Source organism: Perca fluviatilis, chromosome 2, assembly GCF_010015445.1.
Source record: "Perca fluviatilis chromosome 2, GENO_Pfluv_1.0, whole genome shotgun sequence".
NCBI classification, from domain to species: domain Eukaryota; kingdom Metazoa; phylum Chordata; class Actinopteri; order Perciformes; family Percidae; genus Perca; species Perca fluviatilis.
In genome coordinates this window covers 7389055-7414948 of record NC_053113.1, presented here as the reverse complement: position 1 = coordinate 7414948, position 25894 = coordinate 7389055, and the positions used below count along the sequence as shown (strand labels likewise).

General features: G+C 43.1%; 2 protein-coding genes, 1 non-coding gene and 1 pseudogene across 4 annotated transcripts in view; 1 reads left to right on the top strand and 3 right to left on the bottom strand.

The window, feature by feature from the left end:
* Positions 1-1333, bottom strand: part of LOC120543950 — a 78517-nt pseudogene extending 77184 nt beyond the window's left edge.
* Positions 1334-2441: 1108 nt separating this feature from the next.
* Positions 2442-16756, top strand: LOC120543849. Of its 2 annotated transcripts, none has more exons than XM_039777175.1 (6): positions 2442-2532; positions 6016-6324; positions 12258-12506; positions 12727-12803; positions 13951-14184; positions 16346-16756. In XM_039777175.1, exons 2-6 carry the CDS (start codon positions 6021-6023, stop codon positions 16601-16603), a joined length of 1122 nt encoding a protein of 373 aa, XP_039633109.1. In that variant the 5' UTR covers positions 2442-2532; positions 6016-6020; the 3' UTR covers positions 16604-16756. The 2 variants fall into 2 exon arrangements, with proteins under 2 accessions (XP_039633109.1, XP_039633101.1); XM_039777167.1 differs by lacking the exon at positions 2442-2532 and adding an exon at positions 3302-3440.
* On the bottom strand, positions 3037-3119 carry trnal-cag. Its single transcript has one exon. It is a non-coding gene; the product is annotated as a tRNA-Leu (tRNA).
* A 1558-nt stretch (positions 16757-18314) lies between the features above and the next one.
* Positions 18315-25894, bottom strand: part of LOC120545619 (ATP-binding cassette sub-family F member 3-like) — a 30839-nt gene continuing 23259 nt past the window's right edge. Inside the window, exons 4-9 of the mRNA XM_039780137.1 lie at positions 23907-24039; positions 23674-23762; positions 22415-22506; positions 20860-20992; positions 19024-19111; positions 18315-18687 (exon numbers count right to left, since the gene is read on the bottom strand). Of these exons, the coding sequence (XP_039636071.1) occupies positions 18529-18687; positions 19024-19111; positions 20860-20992; positions 22415-22506; positions 23674-23762; positions 23907-24039 (694 nt within the window). The 3' untranslated portion in view covers positions 18315-18528. The remainder of the gene's footprint in view (positions 18688-19023; positions 19112-20859; positions 20993-22414; positions 22507-23673; positions 23763-23906; positions 24040-25894) is intronic.

Genomic DNA, 25894 nt, shown 5'->3' with positions numbered 1-25894 from the left:
ATGGCACTGATTTATGTATCATTGCACTAAAGGAAATTTTAGATAAATATAATAGGCAAAATTCCACAATGTTCATGTGCTTCATTGATGCTTCTAAAGCATTCGATCGTGTTAATCATGAGAAGTTATTTTTAAAATTGTCTAAAAGTTGTCTTTTAATAAGAATCTTATTGGTACAATGAGAGTGAGATGGGGGATTGTTAGTGACCAATGGTCTCCGCCAGGGCCGAACTCTGTCTCCTTTTCTTTTTAATGTGTATATGAATGAGTGGTCTTTGATTTTAAATGCATGTGGTATACAGGTTGTAGGGTTGGTGACTCACTAATTAATCACCTTATGAACGCAGATGATTTGGTCATTTTTAGCCCATATAGTGCTGGTCTCCAACAGCTTCGGAGAATATACACGCAGTATGGTGCTGATTTTGATATAAAATACAATGCTAAAAAGAGTAAGATCATGATTATTAGAAGTAGAGAAGACAGACAGTCAACCCTCCCTGACTTCTATGTGTCTGGCACTGCACTTAGGGTGTGCAGTGAGATTACATATTTGGGCCATATTATTGCAAATGACTTGTCTGATGATAAGGATATCTATAGGCAGAGGATGCTGTGTGGTAAGTTTAGCATGTGCTCTGTATCTGTGAAGATCTCACTGTTCAGAGCCTATTGTACACCTGTGTATGCTGCCTACCTGTGGTGTCGTTATAAGCAAGGCAGCATTAGAGAACTCCTAGTGGCTTATATGATATATAATAACAGCATGAGGCTGCTGCTGAGAGCTCCAAGAAGCTCTGGTGTGAGCCATATGTTGGTCAGTGTCGGGGTACCTAGCTGCTCTGCTGTCTTATGTAACTTGATGTATAGATTTATGTGTAGGGTATCTGAGTCAGAAAATTACTTAATCTCTGTTTTGGCTAACCCTGCATCCAGTTCTGTCAGATTTTCTGTATGTCAGACACTGAACATTGTGGAAGGTTTTGTATTTTTGTATTTTATGTTTTACTCTGTGTGTTTTTTATAGTGATATGGATCCCCCTGGGTCTGAAATAGAGTTTAATAAAGTTAAACACACACACACACACACACACACACACAGACGTTAGACGAGTAACAGCCAATCAGCACTCACCATGAAGTTGTGTTGAGTGTTGGATGTATTCCTCTCTGGGAGAACTCAGCAGTGTTACGGGGCTCCTTGAGTTCTGGATGACATCAGGAGATAACAGGAGGTCAGGTGGAATCATAAATCTATAATATACAACGTAGGGATGAGACAAACTAAATACAAAACCAGCCATGCAAATACAAACATATTAAAAGGTAAAACACTAATAACAGGCTCTCTCTCCCACACACACACACACACACACACACACAAACACACACACACACACACTCACTCACCGAGAGAGAGACACACACACAAACACAGACAGAGACACACATACACATAGAGAAATACACACACAGACACAGACATACACAGACACACACAAACACAGAGTACACACACACACACACACACAGACAGACAGACTACACACACTCACAGAGAGAGAGACACACACACACACACACACACACACACACACACAGATACACACACACACACACAAACACAGACAGAGACACACATACACACAGAGAAATACACACACAGACACAGACATACTCAGACACACACAAACACAGACACACATACACACACACAGAAATACACACACATACACACAAACACAGAAATACACACACAGACACACATACACACACGCAGAAATACACACACACAGAGAAATACACACACAGACACAAACACACACACACGCAAAAATACACACACAGACACACACACACGCAAAAATACACACACACACACACATACACACACACACACACACAGAAATACACACACACACACAGACACACACACAAAACACAGAGCTGTAAAAGGCTAGAAAGTACTATTGTCCCAGGTGGGAGTCGAACCCGCGTCTCCGGAGCGAGACTGCGACCCTGAATGTCTTTATAAAGCTGGAGAATAATACAGAACGTCGGTCTGTTTTTATTACGTTTTAGTCTCTTTTACGTCATTTATGTCACGTTTTTTTTATCAACGTAGCTGTCACATGTTCAACAGTTCTGTGGCTTTGTTAAGACTTTTGTTGCCTTGGATCACTTTTCTCTTTTTGACAGTTTTGTCACCTTTTTTTAGACTTTTTTGACGTTTTTTTTTTTTTTTTTACAACGATTAAGAATGGCTTTTAAATTGAACCCCCTGAAACAGTTTTTTGGGGAGATGCCCCCCAGACCCACACTTCTCAAACCAAAGTTACATCTTTCCATCTCTGTCTATGTTTTTCATGTCCCAGGTGGGATTCGAACCGGCGTCTCCAGAGGAGACATTGGCCGTGTGCATCATTTAGACCAATCACATTTGCTGCTTCAACTTTGCTTCAACATTTAGTTTTTTCTGAAGAGGGGAGGGCGCTAAGCTGGCAAGTCTGTCGCATCCACTCGAGCGACATGGTGAGTATTTACACATGTATTACAGTACTGTATACGACATATATTTAAATATAGAAGTAATTTAACCTTCTGCCATGTTGTCATATCGGTGGATTTAGTTAAAAACGTTACAAACTCTCCGTCTCGTCTGCCGGAGTTTAATGTAAAGGTGGATTTTTAGGCATCGTTAGCTATAATATCAGTACTGCGTTTACAGAGCAAAAAAAAATGTGAAATTAATTTTTTTTCCCAATCCTTTAAATTATTTTTTTTTTTTTTTTTTTTTTTTTTTTTTTTTTTTTTTTTTTTTTTTTTTTTTTTTTTTTTTTTTTTTTTTTTTTTTTTTTTTTTTTTTTTTTTTTGATGTTTTTTTTTTTTTTTTTTTTTTAAAAACTACTGGGAGTGTTTAGCGTTAAACGTCACACAATGACTTGTTAAAGTTTCACAGCAGAGCTGTTTAATGTCTATGAACTCGGTTGTGTAGAATTATATTCGGTTTTGAAAATAATGAAAACGAAAAAGTTATGTCAGAAGTGGGATTCGAACCCACGCCTCCAGAGGAGACTGCGACCTGAACGCAGCGCCTTAGACCGCTCGGCCATCCTGACATTGTGTCCTATGGAAAGCCCGCAGACATATTTAAAGAGACAGTGCCACATTTCTGTCAAATAAGGCTGAGATCTCTTTTTAGATTCATAAACATAAAACTACTATTACAGTAACATTGAAGAAAGTGAATCTAAAGGGATCAATAGACTAATATTGACCGAAAATGAACAAATATTCGGGACGAAGTGCAGTTCAGACATGTTCAGACATGTACACACATGTACGCGCACACTCAAACTACAGTGTCACGCGATAATGCGTCAGTTTTAAATGACTCAGTTTCACTTCAGTTTTCACTTGGACAGGCTTTAACTTTACAGGTAAGCTCTGCTCTCTTTTCTATTAGTTTCTATTGTTTACACCCGTCCATACCAGGTACTTATATACAGCTAAACAGACTGTCTGATTAGAATAATAACTACTGATAAACTGTACAGTAAAATATGCTGCTCTTACGACGTATTATGTAGACGCCCTAATACGCCCACACCAAACTTCATTCAAAAATGTCTCAATTTCATACTAACGTGCTTTCTTGCGTTAACCCTTAGTTATAGTACAGTATTTGAGCCAATACACCAGAAAGAATTTGCTGTCAACCAAAACACACCTTTAGGGCTGGGTTGTTGGTGTTGTTATTCCCGTGTTGGTGTGGTGTTTTGTGGAATTTTCCGGCGGTGCTCCGCTACACTCAGCAGTACAATTCACAAAATTTGTGGTGCTTGCTTGATGATAAAACAAAATAAAAAAAAAAAACAGCACAACAAAAAACAAAAAATAACAAAAGATGGCGGGTGGTGTGGGGCGGCTGTTGCAAAAAGTAAAAATAATTATTTAATTAAATGTAGATTGGGGTGGGGTTGTGTGTTCCTTTTGTACCCAACCCACAAAATAAAAAATAAAAAGAGAAAAAAAAAAACGCCACGCCCTGATATAAAAAAAAAAAAAATAAAAAAAACGAACGCCGTGTCTTCCGGTCGTCTTTCTCAAAAAAAAAAAAAACAAAACAACATCATTTTTTTATTTTTAATTAATAAATAAAAAAAAAAAAAAAAAAAAAAAAGAAAAAAAAAAAGCAGGAAGGGATGATATAAATAATAAAAATAAAAAAAAAGTGAGGCTGAGTTGGTGGGGGGCGCTCCTGTGGGGGGGGCGAAATTGACACAGGAGAAAGAGCAATTAAAGGCAGTTGTCGCGTGTTGTAATAGCATAGTTGTGTAATTTAGTAGCGTTGGTTTGGTTGGTTGTAGTGTAACGCCTGATGTGAAAGGGCGGCCTGTGGAAGTTGTAAAAAGCAGCAGCGCGAACAAGCAGCTGCTTTTTTTTTTTTTTTTTGTTGTCCCTTCGCTTTGTAGCCCCGTGTTTCACTCTATGTATGATACACTGTGCAAAACCTTGTTTTTCATATGCATGAACTGTGGTGGTCCGCTATACTCCCTCCCCTCCATCATCCTTTAGAATTTATACAATATAAAAAAAAAAAAAACACCTTTACAAATCGTATTTTATCATAAGCAGATTTATTTTTTGTATAATTTAATAGTTAAAGTTTTTTTTTTTTTCCCTTTTTTTTTTCCCCCCTCCTTTTTCTGACTTAAGTATCTGTAACTTCAATTTTCAACTTGGGATCAAAACGTGCTCCTTGGGGGGAAAAAGTGACCATAAAGCCCTGTTCATGCTGTGTGTTATCCGGCCCATGTCCCAGATGTGAAAGCCTCCTTACTGGACTACTGAATATAATAATATTCCGTTATATTTTGTATTTTTAATTGTTACCTACCACCAGCATTTTGTGATTTCCTTGCCATAAACATAGACGTTTTTACCATAAATCGTTGCCTAAAAAATGTATCAGAATGCAGGAATTGAAGTCTTTTACCCTCAAAACGTTATGTGTTCCCCCAAAGGCCAATTCTGAGCAAAGAAAAACCCTGAAGTATAATCACAGACAGCCATAAAAACATATTTACATTGCAGAATTAGAGAGTTAAAACAGATGAAAAAGATGGAGAACCAGACAGACAATATGTACAGTGTCAACAGAGAGAAACAGACAATCGAACAGACAGACAGTGACAACAAAGAACAACATCTGTAGAGAACGACAGCAACAGCATACAACCGGCTTAAACTAGCCAAGAGGACTGCTCAATAGTGGTGGTAAAGTGGATCGAGAAAAGATTGCCGCTACAGGCTGGATGTGTAAATTTGTTATAAATATGTGCTCTTTAAAAAGTAGTAAGCATTGTTTCTTACATTAAATGTTGTCTGATTTGAATAATTTCTCTCGAAACTTAAAGCAATACATCCTTGATAACCAGCTATGAGAGCATCAGCACACTTAAAAGTTTACAAATGTAATGTTGAGGTAAATGTTTTTGATTATGTTTTATATATTGTAGGCTGTGATGGTTTTTTGATTAGTTTTTTATTTAAACATCTGATTAGTGTAATCTTGCATGTATTTCTTATTACTATTGACAGTTATTTGATGGTTTTTTGATTAGTTTTTTTATTTAAACATCTGATTAGTGTAATCTTGCATGTATTTCTTATTACTGTTGACAGTTATTTGTAATATGTTTTAATATTGTGTGCACCTGCCCGGGGACTGCAGATGGAAACTAGCATTAGCTAACTCTGGTACAAAACATCTTTTCGTAAGATTAATGTATTTTGTACATTGTCCCTGACAAATAAACTAATACAATAAATAAATAAAATAAAAGAATCTGTTACATGAGGTAGGCATACTACTGCTTATATTATTTCACCACCTGTACACCAATGTAATTAGTGAATGTGTGTGTTGAGTTTTTGTCCCAGTCCGCCCCTGATTAAGGATTATCAGAATAACAGATAAACTTCTCTGTTCTGGTTCTGGTTCTGTTCTAGTCGACATGAGGAAGCAGCTCTCAGCAGCAGACCAGAACCAGAACCAGAACCCCGTCATCCCAAAGGTCCGATACCACCCGAGCATCCAGACCCCCCACACACCCAGACCCAGAGAGACCCAGAGGCCCGGACCGGCCACCGTGGGCCCCCCAAAGACTGGACCCACCGTGGGCCCCACTCAGACTGGAACCAGAGTGCGCCCCCCTAAGACTGGACCCAGCGTGGGACCCCCTAAGACTGGAACCAGAGTGGGACCCCCTAAGCCTGGGCCTGGACCGGCTCGGGTGGATCCAGCCCGCCCTGACGGAGGTAACCAGCCCATTCTAATACTTAAACTACGTGCTCCTGATGATATACTTACAGACTCAGAGTACTCAGAGTACTATTACAGCGTTGTCATAGACACCGAGTTATGTTTTCCTCCGCGGGTGCTCAAATAAAAGTCGTCAAAAATAGTTTGCATTTCAATTTCTTTATTTTTGACAGGGGACAGTGAACATTAATCAACACTGAAACAATGTAAATGTTCCCGAGTTAGCTCAAAGGTGCTAATTTTCCTCGGTAGTCCCCCAGCCAGATGTAAAACCTCAGGAAGTACACGAACACACGCGCCTATTAACTGGATAATGAAGACGTAAAGTAGACTTTCAACTCAGGACAGACAGCGCCACCAATCACACACACACACAGGACCGGAGATGAGAAGGTTAACTGATAACTAACCACGATCAGCTTCGTGGGAAATTAAGAATCACTCACTACGTTTACCTGCAGCCAATAACCCGGTCAAAACCAGAATATTAGCAATAACCCGGTCGCCCACGGCCATGTAAACACCGGCAAAAACACGAATATGATCATATTCCTGTTTTTAAAAACCCGAAAATGATCCCTGGGTCCCTTTTCTAACCCGAAATGTTGGTCATGTAAACGCGTATCGGCATATCCCATCCATCCTATCCATAAATAAAAAATAAGCAAAAAAATAAACAAACAAGGCGTCAAAAACATCGAAGCCTTTCTTTTAAGATTGGTGGGAAGACAACACAAATTAATGTAAAAAATGACCTGGCTGTCTGGGCGGGTGCTCAGTATTTACCGTAGGTGTTCAGTATTTACCGTAGGTACTCAGTATTTACCGTAGGTGCTCAGTATTTACCGTAGGTACTCAGTATTTACCGTAGGTGCTCAGTATTTACCGTAGGTACTCAGTATTTACCGTAGGTGTTCAGTATTTACCGTGGGTACTCAGTATTTACCGTAGGTACTCAGTATTTACCGTGGGTGCTCAGTATTTACCGTAGGTGCTCAGTATTTACCGTAGGTGCTCAGTATTTACCGTGGGTGCTCAGTATTTACCGTGGGTGCTCAGTATTTACCGTGGGTGCTTAGTATTTACCGTAGGTGCTCAGTATTTACCGTGGGTGCTCAGTATTTACCGTGGGTACTCAGTATTTACCGTGGGTGCTCAGTATTTACCGTGGGTGCTCAGTATTTACCGTGGGTACTCAGTATTTACCGTGGGTGCTCAGTATTTACCGTGGGTGCTCAGTATTTACCGTGGGTGCTCAGTATTTACCGTGGTCCCGTATTTACCGTAGGTGCTCAGTATTTACCGTGGGTACTCAGTATTTAACCGTAGGGTACTCAGTATTTACCGTAGGTGGTCAGTATTTACCGTGGGTGGTCAGTACGTACCGTAGGTCTCAGTATTTACCGTGGGTGGTCAGTATTTACCGTAGGTGTTCAGTATTTACCGTGGGTGCTCAGTATTTACCGTGGTTGCTCAGTATTTACCGTGGGTGCTCAGTATTTACCGTGGGTGGTCAGTATTTACCGTGGTTGCTCAGTATTTACCGTGGGTGCTCAGTATTTACCGTGGGTGCTCAGTATTTACCGTAGGTACTCAGTATTTACCGTAGGTACTCAGTATTTACCGTAGGTGTTCAGTATTTACCGTAGGTACTCAGTATTTACCGTAGGTGCTCAGTATTTCACCGTAGGTGCTCAGTATTTCACCGTAGGTGCTCGCATTTACCGTGGGTGCTGTAGTATTTACCGTGGGTGCTCAGTATTTACCGTGGGTGCTTAGTATTTAACCGTAGGTGCTCTGTATTACCGTGGGTGCTCAGTATTTACCGTGGGTACTCAGTATTTACCGGTGGGTGCTCAATATTTACCGTGGGTGCGCTCAGTATTTACCGTGGGTGCTCGGTATTTCACCGTGGGTGCTCAGTATTTACCGTGGGTGCTCAGTATTTACCGTGGGTACCAGTATTTACCGTGAGGTGCTCAGTATTTACCGTAGGTACTCAGTATTTACCGTGGGTACTCAGTATTTACCGTGGGTGCTTAGTATTTACCGTGGGTGCTCTGTATTTACCGTGGGTGCTCTGTATTTACCGTGGGTGCTCAGTATTTACCGTGGGTGCTTAGTATTTACCGTGGGTGCTTAGTATTTACCGTGGGTGCTCTGTATTTACCGTGGGTACTCAGTATTTACCGTGGGTGCTTAGTATTTACCGTGGGTGCTCAGTATTTACCGTGGGTACTCAGTATTTACCGTGGGTACTCAGTATTTACCGTGGGTGCTTAGTATTTACCGTGGGTGCTCAGTATTTACCGTAGGTACTCAGTATTTCACTCGGGTACCGCATTTTACCGTGGGCTTAACCGTGGGTGCTCAGTATTTACCGTGGGTGCTTAGTATTTACCGTGGGTGCTCTGTATTTACCGTGGGTGCTCAGTATTTACCGTGGGTGCTTAGTATTTACCGTGGGTGCTCTGTATTTACCGTAGGTGCTCTGTATTTACCGTGGGTGCTCAGTATTTACCGTGGGTGCTTAGTATTTACCGTGGGTGCTCAGTATTTACCGTGGGTGCTTAGTATTTACCGTAGGTGCTCAGTATTTACCGTGGGTGCTCAGTATTTACCGTGGGTGCTCAGTATTTACCGTGGGTACTCAGTATTTACCGTGGGTGCTCAGTATTTACCGTGGGTGCTCAGTATTTACCGTGGGTACTCAGTATTTACCGTGGGTGCTTAGTATTTACCGTAGGTGCTCAGTATTTACCGTGGGTGCCCAGTATTTACCGTAGGTGCTCGCATTTACCGTAGGTGTTCAGTATTTACCGTGGTTGCTCGCATTTACCGAGGGTGTTCAGTATTTACCGTGGGTACTCAGTATTTACCGTAGGTGCTCAGTATTTACCGTAGGTGTTCAGTATTTACCGTGGTTGCTCAGTATTTACCGTGGGTGCTTAGTATTTACCGTGGGTGCTCAGTATTTACCGTGGGTGCTCAGTATTTACCGTGGGTACTCAGTATTTACCGTGGGTGGTCAGTATTTACCGTGGGTGCTTAGTATTTACCGTGGGTGCTCAGTATTTACCGTGGGTGCTCAGTATTTACCGTGGGTGCTCAGTATTTACCGTGGGTGCTCAGTATTTACCGTGGGTGCTCAGTATTTACCGTAGGTGTTCAGTATTTACCGTAGGTACTCAGTATTTACCGTGGGTGGTCAGTATTTACCGTGGGTACTCAGTATTTACCGTGGGTACTCAGTATTTACCGTGGGTGGTCAGTATTTACCGTGGGTGGTCAGTATTTACCGTGGGTGGTCAGTATTTACCGTGGGTGTTCAGTATTTACCGTGGTTGCTCAGTATTTACCGTAGGTGTTCAGTATTTACCGTGGGTGCTCAGTATTTACCGTGGTTGCTCAGTATTTACCGTAGGTGTTCAGTATTTACCGTAGGTGCTCAGTATTTACCGTGGGTGCTCAGTATTTACCGTGGGTGCTTAGTATTTACCGTGGGTGCTCAGTATTTACCGTGGGTACTCAGTATTTACCGTGGGTGCTCAGTATTTACCGTGGGTGCTCAGTATTTACCATGGGTGCTCGAGCAGCCAGAGCACCCATGGTATCGGCGCCCATGAGTCTGATTTAGTCTATGAACTGGTCTGATTTAGTCTATGAACTGGTCTGATTTAGTCTATGAACTGGTCTGATTTAGTCTGTGAACTGGTCTGATTTAGTCTGTGAACTGGTCTGTGAACTGGTCTGATTTAGTCTGTGAACTGGTCTGATTTAGTCTGTGAACTGGTCTGATTTAGTCTGTGAACTGGTCTGATTTAGTCTGTGAACTGGTCTGATTTAGTCTGTGAACTGTCCCGGTTTACCGAGATTAAACTAAGCTTTGTAGCGACGGCTACATCGTAGTGAACTACTGCAACCTTGTGATGGGTAACGAAAACACAGAGTCACCGGAGCCAAAAGGACCTGTGGTCAGAGACACATGTTTTTATTTATTTATTTCTATTTATTAAATTTTTAATCATTTCTAACTGCTCTTTAATGTTTCAATTAGTTTTTTAATCGTTTCTAACTGCTCTATAATGTTTTAATTAGTTTTTTAATTGTTTTCTAACTGCTCTTTAATGTTTTAATTAGTTTTTTTATCGTTTTTTAACTGCTCTTTAATTTTTTTACCGTAGGTACTCAGTATTTACCGTGGGTGCTCAGTATTTACCGTGGGTGCTCAGTATTTACCGTGGGTGCTCAGTATTTACCGTGGGTGCTCAGTATTTACCGTGGGTACTCAGTATTTACCGTGGGTGCTCAGTATTTACCGTGGGTGGTCAGTATTTACCGTGGGTGCTTAGTATTTACCGTAGGTGCTCAGTATTTACCGTGGGTGCTCAGTATTTACCGTAGGTGCTCAGTATTTACCGTAGGTGTTCAGTATTTACCGTGGTTGCTCAGTATTTACCGTAGGTGTTCAGTATTTACCGTGGGTACTCAGTATTTACCGTAGGTGCTCAGTATTTCCGTGTGCCGTTCCATTTACCGTGGTTGCTCAGTATTTACCGTGAGGGTGTTCAGTATTTACCGTGGGTGCTCAGTATTTACCGTAGGTGCTCAGTATTTACCGTGGGTGCTCAGTATTTACCGTGGGTGCTTAGTATTTACCGTGGGTGCTCAGTATTTACCGTGGGTGCTCAGTATTTACCGTGGGTACTCAGTATTTACCGTGGGTGCTCAGTATTTACCGTGGGTGGTCAGTATTTACCGTGGGTGTTCAGTATTTACCGTGGTTGCTCAGTATTTACCGTGGGTGTTCAGTATTTACCGTGGGTGCTCAGTATTTACCGTGGGTGGTCAGTATTTACCGTAGGTGTTCAGTATTTACCGTGGTTGCTCAGTATTTACCGTAGGTGTTCAGTATTTACCGTGGGTACTCAGTATTTACCGTAGGTGCTCAGTATTTACCGTAGGTGTTCAGTATTTACCGTGGTTGCTCAGTATTTACCGTAGGTGTTCAGTATTTACCGTGGGTGCTCAGTATTTACCGTGGTTGCTCAGTATTTACCGTAGGTGTTCAGTATTTACCGTAGGTGCTCAGTATTTACCGTGGGTGCTTAGTATTTACCGTGGGTGCTCAGTATTTACCGTGGGTACTCAGTATTTACCGTGGGTGCTCAGTATTTACCGTGGGTGCTCAGTATTTACCATGGGTGCTCGAGCAGCCAGAGCACCCATGGTATCGGCGCCCATGAGTCTGATTTAGTCTATGAACTGGTCTGATTTAGTCTGTGAACTGGTCTGATTTAGTCTGTGAACTGGTCTGTGAACTGGTCTGATTTAGTCTGTGAACTGGTCTGATTTAGTCTGTGAACTGGTCTGATTTAGTCTGTGAACTGTCCCGGTTTACCGAGATTAAACTAAGCTTTGTAGTGACGGCTACATCGTAGTGAACTACTGCAACCTTGTGATGGGTAACGAAAACACAGAGTCACCGGAGCCAAAAGGACCTGTGGTCAGAGACACATGTTTTTATTTATTTATTTCTATTTATTAAATTTTTAATCATTTCTAACTGCTCTTTAATGTTTCAATTAGTTTTTTAATCGTTTCTAACTGCTCTATAATGTTTTAATTAGTTTTTTAATTGTTTTCTAACTGCTCTTTAATGTTTTAATTAGTTTTTTTATCGTTTTTTAACTGCTCTTTAATGTTTTAATTAGTTTTTTTTATCGTTTTTTAACTGCTCTTTAATGTTTTTATTAGTTTTTTAATCGTTTTTAACTGCTCTTTAATGTTTTAATATGTTTTTTAATCGTTTTCTAACGGCTCTTTAATGTTTTATGTAAAGCACTTTGAATTGCCCTGTTGCTGAAATGTGCTCTACAAATAAAGCTGCCTTGCCTAATCTGAGTACTTCTTCCCCCCCCTGGTCCAGATGCCGATGCGGGCCCAGACCGGGCCTCCCTGAGCCCGGACCAGGTTCCTCTGGGTCTGGGTCTGCAGGTGGACCACCAGGTGGTGCAGCAGGTGGAGATTCTTACCCGCGGACAGAGCAGCAACCAGGACTGGTTCACCTGGAGGAAGAACCGCATCACGGCCTCAGTGGCTCACCGCATCGCTCACTGCCGCTTCGTCAACGGCAAGAGCAAGGCCCCGCCCCCTTCCTACCTGGCTGCTGTCACAGGTAAGCCCCGCCCCCTTCCTACCTGGCTGCAGTCACAGGTAAGCCCCGCCCCCTTCCTACATGGCTGCTGTCACAGGTAAGCCCCGCCCCCTTCCTACCTGGCTGCTGTCACAGGTAAGCCAGGTGAGCCCCAGAAGCTCCGCCCCTTGCTAGATAACAGATTAATAAAGTTATTAAAGTTAGACTGACTGTTCTTCTTCCCTTCCCTGTGACTGGACAGGTGAGGGGCGGCACATCCAGACCAGAGCCATGTCCTGGGGGGTCAACATGGAGGCCAAGGCGGTCCGCAGGTATCAGGTACACCTGCACACCTGATGTCACACCTGCTGTCACACCTGACCATCCAACACTGACTTCTGAAAAAGCTACAAAACCGTTGAAAACAGCAACAACAACACTGTCTTTTTACAACTTTTTGTCGTTTTGTCGTTAAACTACTTAAAGTGCCCATATTCTGCTTATTTTCAGGTTCATAACTGTATTTAAAGGTTATATCAGAATAGGTTTACATGGTTTAATTATCAAAAAACACATTTTTGTTGTACTGCACATTGCTGCAGCTCCTCTTTTCACCCTGTGTTCAGGTCTCTGTTTTAGCTACAGAGTGAGACATCTCACTTCTGTAACATCTTTGTTGTCAGTCACACATGCTCAGTAGCTAGGTAAGGACTACTAGCCAGTCAGAAGCAGAGTATGTGGGCGTGCCCTGACAGTACCTAGGTAAGGACTACTAGCCAGTCAGAAGCAGAGTATGAGGTCCTGACAGTACCTAGGTAAGGACTACTAGCCAGTCAGAAGCAGAGTATGAGTTCCTGACAGTACCTAGGTAAGGACTACTAGCCAGTCAGAAGCAGAGTATGAGGTCCTGACAGTACCTAGGTAAGGACTACTAGCCAATCAGAAGCAGAGTATGAGGTCCTGACAGTACCTAGGTAAGGACTACTAGCCAGTCAGAAGCAGAGTATGAGGGCGTGCCCTGACAGTACCTCGGTAAGGACTACTAGCCAGTCAGAAGCAGAGTATGAGGGTGTGCCCTGACAGTAGCTAGGTAAGGACTACTAGCCAGTCAGAAGCAGAGTATGAGGGCGTGCCCTGACAGTACCTAGGTAAGGACTACTAGCCAGTCAGAAGCAGAGTATGAGGGCGTGCCCTGACAGTACCTAGGTAAGGACTACTAGCCAGTCAGAAGCAGAGTATGAGGGCGTGCCCTGACAGTACCTCGGTAAGGACTACTAGCCAGTCAGAAGCAGAGTATGAGGGCGTGCCCTGACAGTACCTAGGTAAGGACTACTAGCCAATCAGAAGCAGAGTATGAGGTCCTGACAGTACCTAGGTAAGGACTACTAGCCAATCAGAAGCAGAGTTTGAGGGCGGGCCCTGACAGTACCTAGGTAAGGACTACTAGCCAGTCAGAAGCATGATGATGATGATGATGTTCCTGCAGGAGATGAAGAGCGTGGCGCTGGGCCGGTCCGTCACCGTGCAGTCCTGCGGTTTGTTCCTGGACGAGCGGCGCCCCTGGTTGGCTGGGAGTCCCGACGGCATCGTGACGGACAGCCACACCGGCCAATGGCTGCTCTGCCTGGAGGTCAAGTGTCCGTACAAACACCGGCAGCGTACGGTGGAGGAGGCCTGCAGGCAGGACCCGGCCTTCTGTCTGGAGATCACCCACCATACGGTAATAACCACACCATACGGTAATAACCACACCACACTGTAATAACACGGTAACAACTCGCCACACGGTAACAACTCGCCACACGGTAATAACCTCACCACACAGTAACAATTCACCACACGGTAACAACTCACCACACGGTAACAACTCACCACACGGTAACAACTTACCACACGGTAACAACTCACCACACGGTAACAACTCACCACACAGTAACAATTCACCACACAGTAACAATTCACCACATGGTAACAACTCACCACACGGTAACAACTCATCACACGGTGACAATGTACCACACGGTAACAACTTACCACACGGTAACAACTTACCACACAGTAACAATTCACCACATGGTAACAACTCACGACACGGTAACAACTCATCACACGGTGACAACTCACCACACGGTAACAACTCACCACACGGTAACAACTTACCACACAGTAACAATTCACCACATGGTAACAACTCACCACACGGTAACAACTCACCACACAGTAATAACCCACCACGCGGTAACAACTCACCACACGGTAACAACTCACCACACGGTAACAACTCACCACACGGTAACAACTCACCACACGGTAACAACTCACCACACAGTAACAACTCACCACACGGTAACAACTCACCACACGGTAATAACCTCACCACACGGTAACAACTCACCACACGGTAACAACTCACCACGCGGTAACAACTCATCTTCACTGATGTCTGTCCTGCCTGGCCCCTTTTTCTGTGATTTGGTTCTATTTTGGGGGTGTGGGAGAAGCTCGGAGAAGGACTTTCAGTCGGCACCTCAGGAGGGGGAAGGAGCACTCTTACCCCTTTCCCACCGAGGCAGAGCTGGTGCTGGATCGGAGCCAGAGCCTAGTTTCCAATCGGTTCTTTGTTTTTCGACCACCAAAGCACCAGCTCTGAACCGGTAAAAGTGGTTCTTAAGTAGCACCAAACCATCGCTGGGCCAGAAGTAAGAGCTGCTTTCTTAAACTATAAAGGCGAGCCGCGCCAACACGTTGGATCTGCCGAGTTTGGACGCCGAAGTAGGTCCGAAAAGCATCAGTAGCAAAGCAACGTCCGCCATTGTTGATGGCGTGGTTGTGTTTGGCGCCACCGTGCTAACGTTGCTGGGACAGATGAGACGTATACGGTGACGTAAGACCTGGCTCTGTGCCGGCTCTTTAGCTCTGTGGGAAAGCAAACCGGTTCTCTGGAGGCTCGTCAGTCGAACCAACTCCGAACCGGCACTAGCTCTAGCTCTGAACCAGCACCTGGTTCTTGTTGGTGGGAAAGGGGTTTTGGAGGAGCCTTTGGAGTCCTTGAAACACAGACTATCAACACACAGGACGCAAAGTTACACATCTTTTGGAGGTGCACGTCAAGCTGTTCAGATGCACCAATCAGGGCCAGGGGGAGTGTCTAACTGCTCAGATGCACCAATCAGGGCCAGGGGAGGTGTCTAACTGTTCAGATGCACCAATCAGGGCCAGGGGAGGTGTCTAACTGTTCAGATGCACCAATCAGGGCCAGGGGGAGTGTCTAACTGTTCAGATGCACCAATCAGGGCCAAAGGGGTGTCTAACTGTTCAGATGCACCAAATCCAGGGGAGTGTCTAACTGTTCAGATGCACCAATCAGGGCCAAAGGGAGTGTCTAACTGTTCAGATGCACCAATCAGGGCCAAAGGGGGTGTCTAACTGTTCAGATGCACCAATCAGGGCCAGGGGAGTGTCTAACTGTTCAGATGCACCAATCAGGGCCAAAGGGAGTGTCTAACTGTTCAGATGCACCAATCAGGGCCAAAGGGAGTGTCTAACTGTTCAGATGCACCAATCAGGGCCAGGGGAGGTGTACTAACTGTTCAGATGCACCAATCAGGGCCAGGGGGAGTGTCTAACTGTTCAGATGCACCAATCAGGGCCAAAGGGGGTGTCTAACTGTTCAGATGCACCAATCAGGGCCAGGGGGAGTGTCTAACTGTTCAGATGCACCAATCAGGGCCAAGGGGAGTGTCTAACTGTTCAGATGCACCAATCAGGGCCAAAGGGGGTGTATAACTGTTCAGATGCACCAATCAGGTACACAACCCTACCTACAGCACCTTCAAATAGCTGTCTCTCTCTAACATCCTGTCTGTCTCTTCCTGTCCCAGCCCCCGGCGGCGTCCCCCCCGGCGTACCGTCTGAAGACGTCCCACAGCTACTACACCCAGATCCAGGTGCAGCTGGCGGTGACGGGGCTGCGTGACGCTGACCTCGCCGTGTTCACGCTGAAGGAGCTCGCCATCGTCCCCGTGACCTTTGACCCCGCCCTGTGGGACGCCACGCTGTCCAAGCTGGAGACGTTCTACAGAGACGCCGTGCTGCCCCACCTGAGACAGGACTCGCAGCAGCAGGCGCCAGAGCTGTAGAGACATTACCCACAATGCAGCTGGGTGTAGATACAGGCGTGTCAGAGATATAGATCAGAGTGGAAGGGTTAGGGGTCCTTCCTCTAGAAAATTTTACGTTCTATATTTTTTTAAACACACAGAGACGCACACACACACACACACACACACACACACACAGAAAGACACACACAGACCATTCTGATTGGTCATTGGGCGTCTCTTTGGGCAGTCTGAGTCCCTCTTTTACCTCCTTTAAGACCGTTATTTATATTTATATATATATATATATATATATATATTTTATATTTATATATATATATATAAATATATATATTTATATATATAATATATATATATAAATATATATATTATTACTGGTAGTTATATTTCTTCATTCTGATTCGTTGGTGATGGTGGAGGGAAACCCTCGGTGAAGACAGGTCAGCTGGTACAGATCTCAGCGCTGATCCAGAATCTATCGTTTACAGTTCTTCTGATCGGGGTGAAGATGTTTTAACACTGAGTTTCATTTTTATTAAATCATTACAGACTTAATGAATTTCTTAATTATTAAAGACAGAAAGACGGACAGAGAGACAGACAGAGACAGACACACACACCATGCTTAAGATGGATCGTAGCATGAGTAGACCCTGAGTTTAAATGAAACCAGTTAACTGTGTTTAACCTGTTTCTGGCTTTCTCTGATGTCTGATGGGTTCTGTTTCCACCACGTCTCTGTATATTAATAAATAATAAATAAATATGTATTTTATGCTTTTATACACGTTTCTCTCTTTGTGAAGCACTCTTTTTAAACGAAATAAACTTGAGTGAGAGTAAAGGCCTCCTGCACACTGTGTGCGTGGCGTGAGCGTGGCGTGTCAGTTGCGTGTTAGCTGCGTGGTGTTTTCTACGTCTTTACACACCAGAAAGGTGTCGTGACGCAGCGCTGCTGCTGCTAGCCTCGTCTGGACACATGCATGTTTCCCATAAACATAAATATATTCTGATCTGATTACAAAGACAACGTCGGCAGTACCGACGGCAGAATAGGCTCCAGAATATTTCCTTCTGGATTGACAGGTGACATATTAGAAAATCTATCATTATAATAATGTTTTTAAATTACATTTATATCAAAACCTCGAGACTTTTCAAACATCAACATGTCATTTATTAATATGTATTTGTGTCTAAATGACATATAAACATCTTTTAATATTCTATGTTGTCTGGAAACGCTTCCAACACGCTGGCGTGTGGCGTGAAAAATAGGCGTCGGTCCCATTTCTAGCACGCCCGGGTTTCCGGAGACGTGCGTGTCACGCAGGCAGTGTGCACGCTCTGACCTGTTACCATGGGAGCCAAAATAAAGCATCCTGGGAAGGCGGCGCTGCATTTGGCCGATGCCCATCTTTATGTAAATAAATGTGTTGAACGTGACGAAGATCTTCTAAACTGACCTTTGTTGATCTGAGATGAAGACAGATTCAGACACTGCACGGCCTATTTCTCTCTTCACATGTTTTCAGAAACATGTTTCAGTACAATATGATAAAATACATTCGTCCAATCAGCTGCCGGTCAAGGTACACACAGACAGACACACACCCTCTGAGATCTTGAGCCTTGATTTGGGACCCTGTTGATGCATGACATATGAATTGTGTGACCCGTGAGCGTGTGTTTCTATGACTACGGCGGCGTAAGAAGCAGAGACAGGAAGTGAAGACAGGATCGGATGTTTTTATTGGCTCTGTGTCTGAAGGTGAAGATTTAAATCTGATACAAAACAAAATCCGGTTTGACATGAAGAGAAACTTTTAAATAAAGTCCACATGGTTTCTGACGGCTCCGCCTCAACCAATCGGCTGGCAGCAGGCGGGACAGTTCATCATCCGGCCGGCTGATTGGCTGCTGCCAGAGAGAGGGGGCGGGGCTTACAGGTAGCCTTCCTTCCTGAACTGCTCGTGCAGGATGTCTCGGTACTCGTCGAAGCCGCCGTCGATGCGCCGCACGCTGCCGGCCTCGCAGACCCACAGCTCCTTACAGACCAATCGGATCAGCCGCTCGTCGTGGGACACCAGGATGACCCCGCCCTGAGGACACATCACACACACTCTCTGGTTACATCACTCACTCTGATTACATCACACATACTCTTATATCACACACACACACAGATTACATCACACGTACTCTAATTACGTCACACACACTGAAACACACACAAACACACTGATGACATCACACACACTCTGATGACATCATCCACACACACTGATGGCATCACACACACTGAAACACACACACACACACACACACTGATGACATCACACATACTCTGATGACATCAAACACTCTGATGACATCACACATACTGAAACACACACAAACACACACACTGATGACATCACACACGCACACTCTCTTACTTTGAACTTGTTGAGAGCTTTAGCGAGCGCCTCGATGCTCTCCATGTCCAGGTGATTGGTCGGCTCGTCCAGGATGTAGAAGTTCGGACTGAAGGACACAAAGACATCTTCTTCATCATCATCATCATCATCATCATCATCATCATCATCATCACTAACAACAGAAGTTAAAGCTACAGACGTCTGACTACAGCCATGTCCCCAGAGCTAACTGACTGGCTAACAGCTAACTGTGTGAGTGAGGTCATGTATTAGATGATGTGTGAGTGAGGTCATGTATTAGATGATGTGTGAGTGATGTCATGTATTAGATGATGTGTGAGTGAGGTCATGTATTACACAGCAAAAAGAGATGTGTTAAAAATGACACAACATGTGTAGTCCCTGAACACACTCACTCACGTTGTGTTATTTTTAACACAAGAGTTGTGTCATCTCTTTCTGCAGTGTATTCTCAAAGACTTCGGTAAGGAGACAATAAAAAAAATTAGATGTAAATACTTAAAATTTCCTGTCCTGTCAAAGGTGAAAGAAATGCAATTTAAAATTATGAATAGGATTTATCCCACTAATGATTTCTTAAAACAGAGATTTAAAATGGATGTAGCAAAAAGAGATGACACAACTCTTGTGTTAAAAATGACACATGTAGAATTTTAACACATGTGGTGAGTGTGTCTAGGGACTACACATGTGTCATTTTTAACACCTCTCTTTTTGCTGTGTAGATGATGTGTGAGTGAGGTCATATATTAGATGTGTGAGTGAGGTCATGTATTAGATGTGTGAGTGAGGTCATGTATTAGATGTGTGAGTGAGGTCATATATTAGATGTGTGAGTGAGGTCATGTATTAGATGTGTGAGTGAGGTCATGTATTAGATGTGTGAGTGAGGTCATATATTAGATGTGTGAGTGAGGTCATATATTAGATGTGTGAGTGAGGTCATATATTAGATGTGTGAGTGAGGTCATGTATTAGATGTGTGGAGTGGGTCATATATTAGATGTGTGAGTGAGGTCATGTATTAGATGTGTGAGGTCATATATTAGATGTGTGAGTGAGGTCATATATTAGATGTGTGAGTGAGGTCATGTATTAGATGTGTGAGTGAGGTCATATATTAGATGTGTGAGTGAGGTCATGTATTAGATGTGTGAGTGAGGTCATGTATTAGATGTGTGAGTGAGGTCATATATTAGATGTGTGAGTGAGGTCATATATTAGATGTGTGAGTGAGGTCATATATTAGATGTGTGAGTGAGGTCATGTATTAGATGTGTGAGTGAGGTCATATATTAGATGTGTGAGTGAGGTCATGTATTAGATGTGTGAGGTCATATATTAGATGTGTGAGTGAGGTCATATATTAGATGTGTGAGTGAGGTCATGTATTAGATGTGTGAGTGAGGTCATATATTAGATGTGTGAGTGAGGTCATATATTAGATGTGTGAGTGAGGTCATATATTAGATGTGTGAGTGAGGTCATGTATTAGATGTGGAGTGAGGTCATGTATTAGATGTGTGAGATGAGGTCATGTATTAGATGTGTGAGTGAGGTCATGTATTAGATGTGTGAGTGAGGTCATGTATTAGATGTGTGAGTGAGGTCATGTATTAGATGTGTGAGTGAGGTCATGTATTAGATGTGTGAGTGAGGTCATGTATTAGATGTGTGAGTGAGGTCATGTATTAGATGTGTGAGTGAGGTCATGTATTAGATGTGTGAGTGAGGTCATGTATTAGATGTGTGAGTGAGGTCATATATTAGATGTGTGAGTGAGGTCATGTATTAGATGTGTGAGTGAGGTCATGTATTAGGCGGCGAGCGTACCAAGGCATGGTCATCTGGGCGAAGGCCACCCGGCTCTTCTGACCTCCAGACAGACTGGCTACCGGCCGCGTGGCCAACTCCCCCGTTATACCGTAACCCCCCAGCTGGTGGCGGTACTCCTCCTCCGTCCTGCCTACACACACACACACACACACACACACACACACACACACACACACACACACACACACACACACAGAGAGAGACACACACACACACACCAGCCAATCAGAACATCTGAAGGGCTGATCACAGATCACTCTCTACCCGAGTTAAAAACTGTTCCCTCTCACAGAAATAGTTCCCAAAACTTTTTTTTGGTCTTAAAATTCTATTTCTTCCTCCCAAAAAACTCATATTTTCTACACACCGTAGTTTGACTTTCCGTATCCATCTCCCTCTACAACACACACGTGTCAAACACGAGGCCCGCGGCCCAAATCCGGCCCCTAAATACATTTTGGCCCACGTACTTTTAGTCACTTTTCACAATGGGTTTTTATGACTGTTTTGACACTTTTGGCATTTTGTTAGAAATTGTTTTTGCCGACCAATCTGTGAGTGAGAAGACTATGTGAGACATGTCTTAATCCAGTCAAACATATTTGACTTCTCCAATGAAATAAAAGCAATGAACTCTTATGTCTGGCCTTTACGAGGACCACACTGGAAATAAGTTGGTAACTGTCTTCTGTTATCCTCGACAGTTCTGATAAATGTACAGTGTCACTGTGTTGGCATCTTGTTATGCATTTATTTCTCTTACTGTCTAATAAATCAATACAAAAATGTAAGTTAGTCTCATTTTCTAGTGTGGCCCTCTGGGAAATTGAGTTTGACCCCCGTGTTCTAGACCAGTGATTCTCAAATGGGGGTACGTGTCCCCCTAGGGGTACTTTGGAGGACTGCAGGGGGTACGTGTCCCCCTAGGGGTACTTTGGAGGACTGCAGGGGGTACGTGTCCCCCTAGGGGTACTTTGGAGGACTGCAGGGGGTACGTGTCCCCCTAGGGGTACTTTGGAGGAGACTGCAGGGTGCATTGTCCCCCTAGGGGTACTTTGGAGGACTGCAGGGTACGTGTCCCCCTAGGGGTACTTTGGAGGACTGCAGGGGGTACATGTACCCCTAGGGGTACTTTGGAGGACTGCAGGGGGTACATGTGAAGTCTTTGCAAAAATGCTAATTTAAAAATCTGTCGTGCATAATTCCTAAAATAACTATACTATAATAATGAATGAATTTAGTGATGTATTCTAAACATTTGAAATGTAGCATTTAATGGTTTTTGTTTCTAAAAAGGTTGTAGTTTAGTGAATCTACCGCTGCCAGCGCTGTGTTGTACCTCTTATATTAGACTTTGTTTGTCTACCAAAAATGTTTAGCCCTGGTCAGGAGGTACTTGGCTTAAAACAGCTATCTGAATACTGGAAAAAGTTAGAGAAACACTGGTCTAGAAGAGCAGAGAGCGAGTGACTGAGGGGAACGGTTTGGAACCCAGCCATTGATGATGATGTCATGGTTGTTGTTGTTGTTTTGGTGTGGTTGCCGTGGTTACCGGGGAAGCGGTTGAGCAGCAGCTCCACTGAGCAGACGTTGAGGTCCAGCTGGTCCACGTGGTGCTGACTGAAGTACCCGATCTTCAGGTTCCTGGAGGAACACACACACACAACTAGTTAATACACACACTAACACACACATCTCTAGTTAATACACACACACACACACACACACACACACACACAACACACACTCACACCTAGTTAATACACACACACACTCACACCTAGTTAATACACACACTAACACACACATCTCTAGTTAATACACACACTAACACACACACACAACTAGTTAATACACACACTAACACACACATCTCTAGTTAATACACACACTAACACACACTCACACCTAGTTAATACACACACTAACACACACATCTCTAGTTAATACACACACTAACACACACACACACTCACACCTAGTTAATACACACACACACACACACACACACACACACACACACTAACACACACACCTAGTTAATACACACACACATCACTGGTTAATACACACACACACACACACACACACACACACACACACACACAATAACACACACATCTCTAATTAATACACACACACACACACACACACACACCCACACACACACACACACACACACACTAACACACACATCTCTAGTTAATACACACACACACACACACACACACACACACTAACACACACATCTCTAGTTAATACACACACACACACACACACACACAACATCTCTAGTTAATACACACACACACACACACACACACACACACACTAACACACATCTCTAGTTAATACACACACACACACACACACACACACCACTGGTTAATACACACACACACACACACACACACACACACACACACACACCACTGGTTAATACACACACTAACACACACACATCTCTAGTTAATACACACACTAACACACACATCTCTAGTTAATACACACACTAACACACATACATCACTGGTTAATACACACACTAACACACATACATCACTGGTTAATACACACACTAACACACATACATCACTGGTTAATACACACACTAACACACACATCTCTAGTTAATACACACACTAACACATACATCACTGGTTAATACACACACACAGTCTCATAAACAGACAGAGACACACACACACACACACACACACACACACACACACACACACACACACAGTGTGCAGTTTGACATGGTGACCAGTGAGGTGAGAGCTGTGCTCTGATTGGTCCGTTGGGAGTCACCTGTGAGACTGTCTGACTCCGTTGACTGGCGTCAACTCGCCCATCAGCAGTTTGAGGACAGTCGTTTTCCCGGCGCCGTTTTCTCCCACCTGACAGTAAACACAACACGTTAACACATCACACCTCCCTGTCTGTCTCTTTGTGTGTCTTTATGTGTGTGTGTCTTTATGTGTGTGTCTTTATGTGTGTGTGTGTGTGTGTGTGTATATATATCTGTGTGTGTGTGTACATACGATGCAGATACGAGACTCGAGGTCAGCAGACAGCGAGAGTCCCGTGAAGAGACGACGATCTGCTGAGTAATAAAACTCTACTTCATCTAACTGGAGGATGGGAGGAGACAACTTCTCAAAGTTATCTGGGAACCTGCAGGGAGAGAGACAGCATGTCAGACAGACAGACAGAAAGACAGTCAGTCAGTCAGGCAGACAGACAGCACCTGAGTTCACAAGATTACTGAAGAAAAAAACAATTCAGAAAACACCACAACATGTGTCTGTGTGTGTAACGGTAGTAATACCAGAAGTTAGACTGTGTAACGGTAGTAATACCAGAAGTTAGACTGTGTAACTGTAGTAATAACAGAAGTTAGACTGTGTAACGGTAGTAATAACAGTAGTAATAACAGAAGTTAGACTGTGTAACTGTAGTAATAACAGTAGTAATAACAGAAGTTAGACTGTGTAACGGTAGTAATACCAGAAGTTAGACTGTGTAACTGTAGTAATAACAGAAGTCAGACTGTGTAACGGTAGTAATAACAGAAGTTACACTGTAGTAGTAATAACAGAAGTTAGTCTGAGTAATGGTAGTAATAACAGAAGTCAGACTGTGTAACTGTAGTAATAACAGAAGTTAGACTGTGTAACTGTAGTAATAACAGAAGTTAGACTGTGTAACTGTAGTAATAACAGAAGTTAGACTGTGTAACTGTAGTAATAACAGTAGTAATAACAGAAGTTAGACTGTGTAACGGTAGTAATAACAGAAGTTAGACTGTGTAACGGTAGTAATACCAGAAGTTAGACTGTGTAACTGTAGTAATAACAGAAGTTAGACTGTGTAACTGTAGTAATAACAGTAGTAATAACAGAAGTTAGACTGTGTAACGGTAGTAATACCAGAAGTTAGACTGTGTAACGGTAGTAATAACCAGTAGTAATAACAGAAGTTAGACTGTGTAACTGTAGTAATAACAGTGAAATAACAGAAGTTAGACTGTGTAACTGTAGTAATAACGGTAAGTAATACCAAGTGGGCAGCTGTGTAGCGGTAGTAATAACAGTAGTAATAACAGAAGTTGGACTGTAGCGGTAGTAATAACAGAGTTAGACTGTGTAGCTTGTTAGTAATAACAGTAGTAATAACAGAGTTAGACTGTGTAACTGTAGTAGCAACAGTAGTAATACCAGAAGTTAGACTGTGTAATGCCTCATTAAGTTCAGCAAACTCTTATTTAGTCTTGTGTTATGAATAACATGACCAGTTTGTGATTAATTTACAGTATATAGAATCCTTTCAGTTTAGAAGTTGATTAATGAGATTCCCCACAGTAACAGTCTTTTATTCACTGTAACAAAACATAAAATCATGCAACTTATGAATGTTTCTCACTGTCTCATCCCTGAAGAGGAAGTATAAATACACAGAAGTTTACACAGAAGTATAAATGAAGTTTTAACTGCAGATGTACTGCCCTCTGGAGGCTCAGGGCGGTAACTACAGTAACAGAAAAGACTTCAGGCTTTCAGGATCAATCAAACACATGGAGAGATTATTAACCAATCAACATCACAGCAGATATTTTCTAACACAGTTCCTGTTTTTAACAGACCATCCAACCAGGAGAGTTTCACGTCCATCCAACGTCCAAGACACCGACTGTAAGTCTGTTTCATTATTTTTACACAGGAAATACAGGAAATAAATAGCCACATTATTTAACCCCAAACGAAGGAAAAACCCCAACAAAAAGTTTGTTTATGTCTGAGATCTGCTTCTCAGTGCAGAGTGTGTGTGATGGTGAACAGACTGATCTCTGATTTCAGCAGCTGATGTTCAGTAAGTGTTTCTGTCCACAGGAGAAACTCTCAGTCCTGTAGAGGACTCAGAGACACTGAGGAGCCAGGAGAGAACCCAAACCCAGGATACAGAGGCTGTGTGAATGTGGTGTTGAAGGTGTGGAGGTGGATCAGTGAGGCAGAGGCGACTGTGTAGAAGG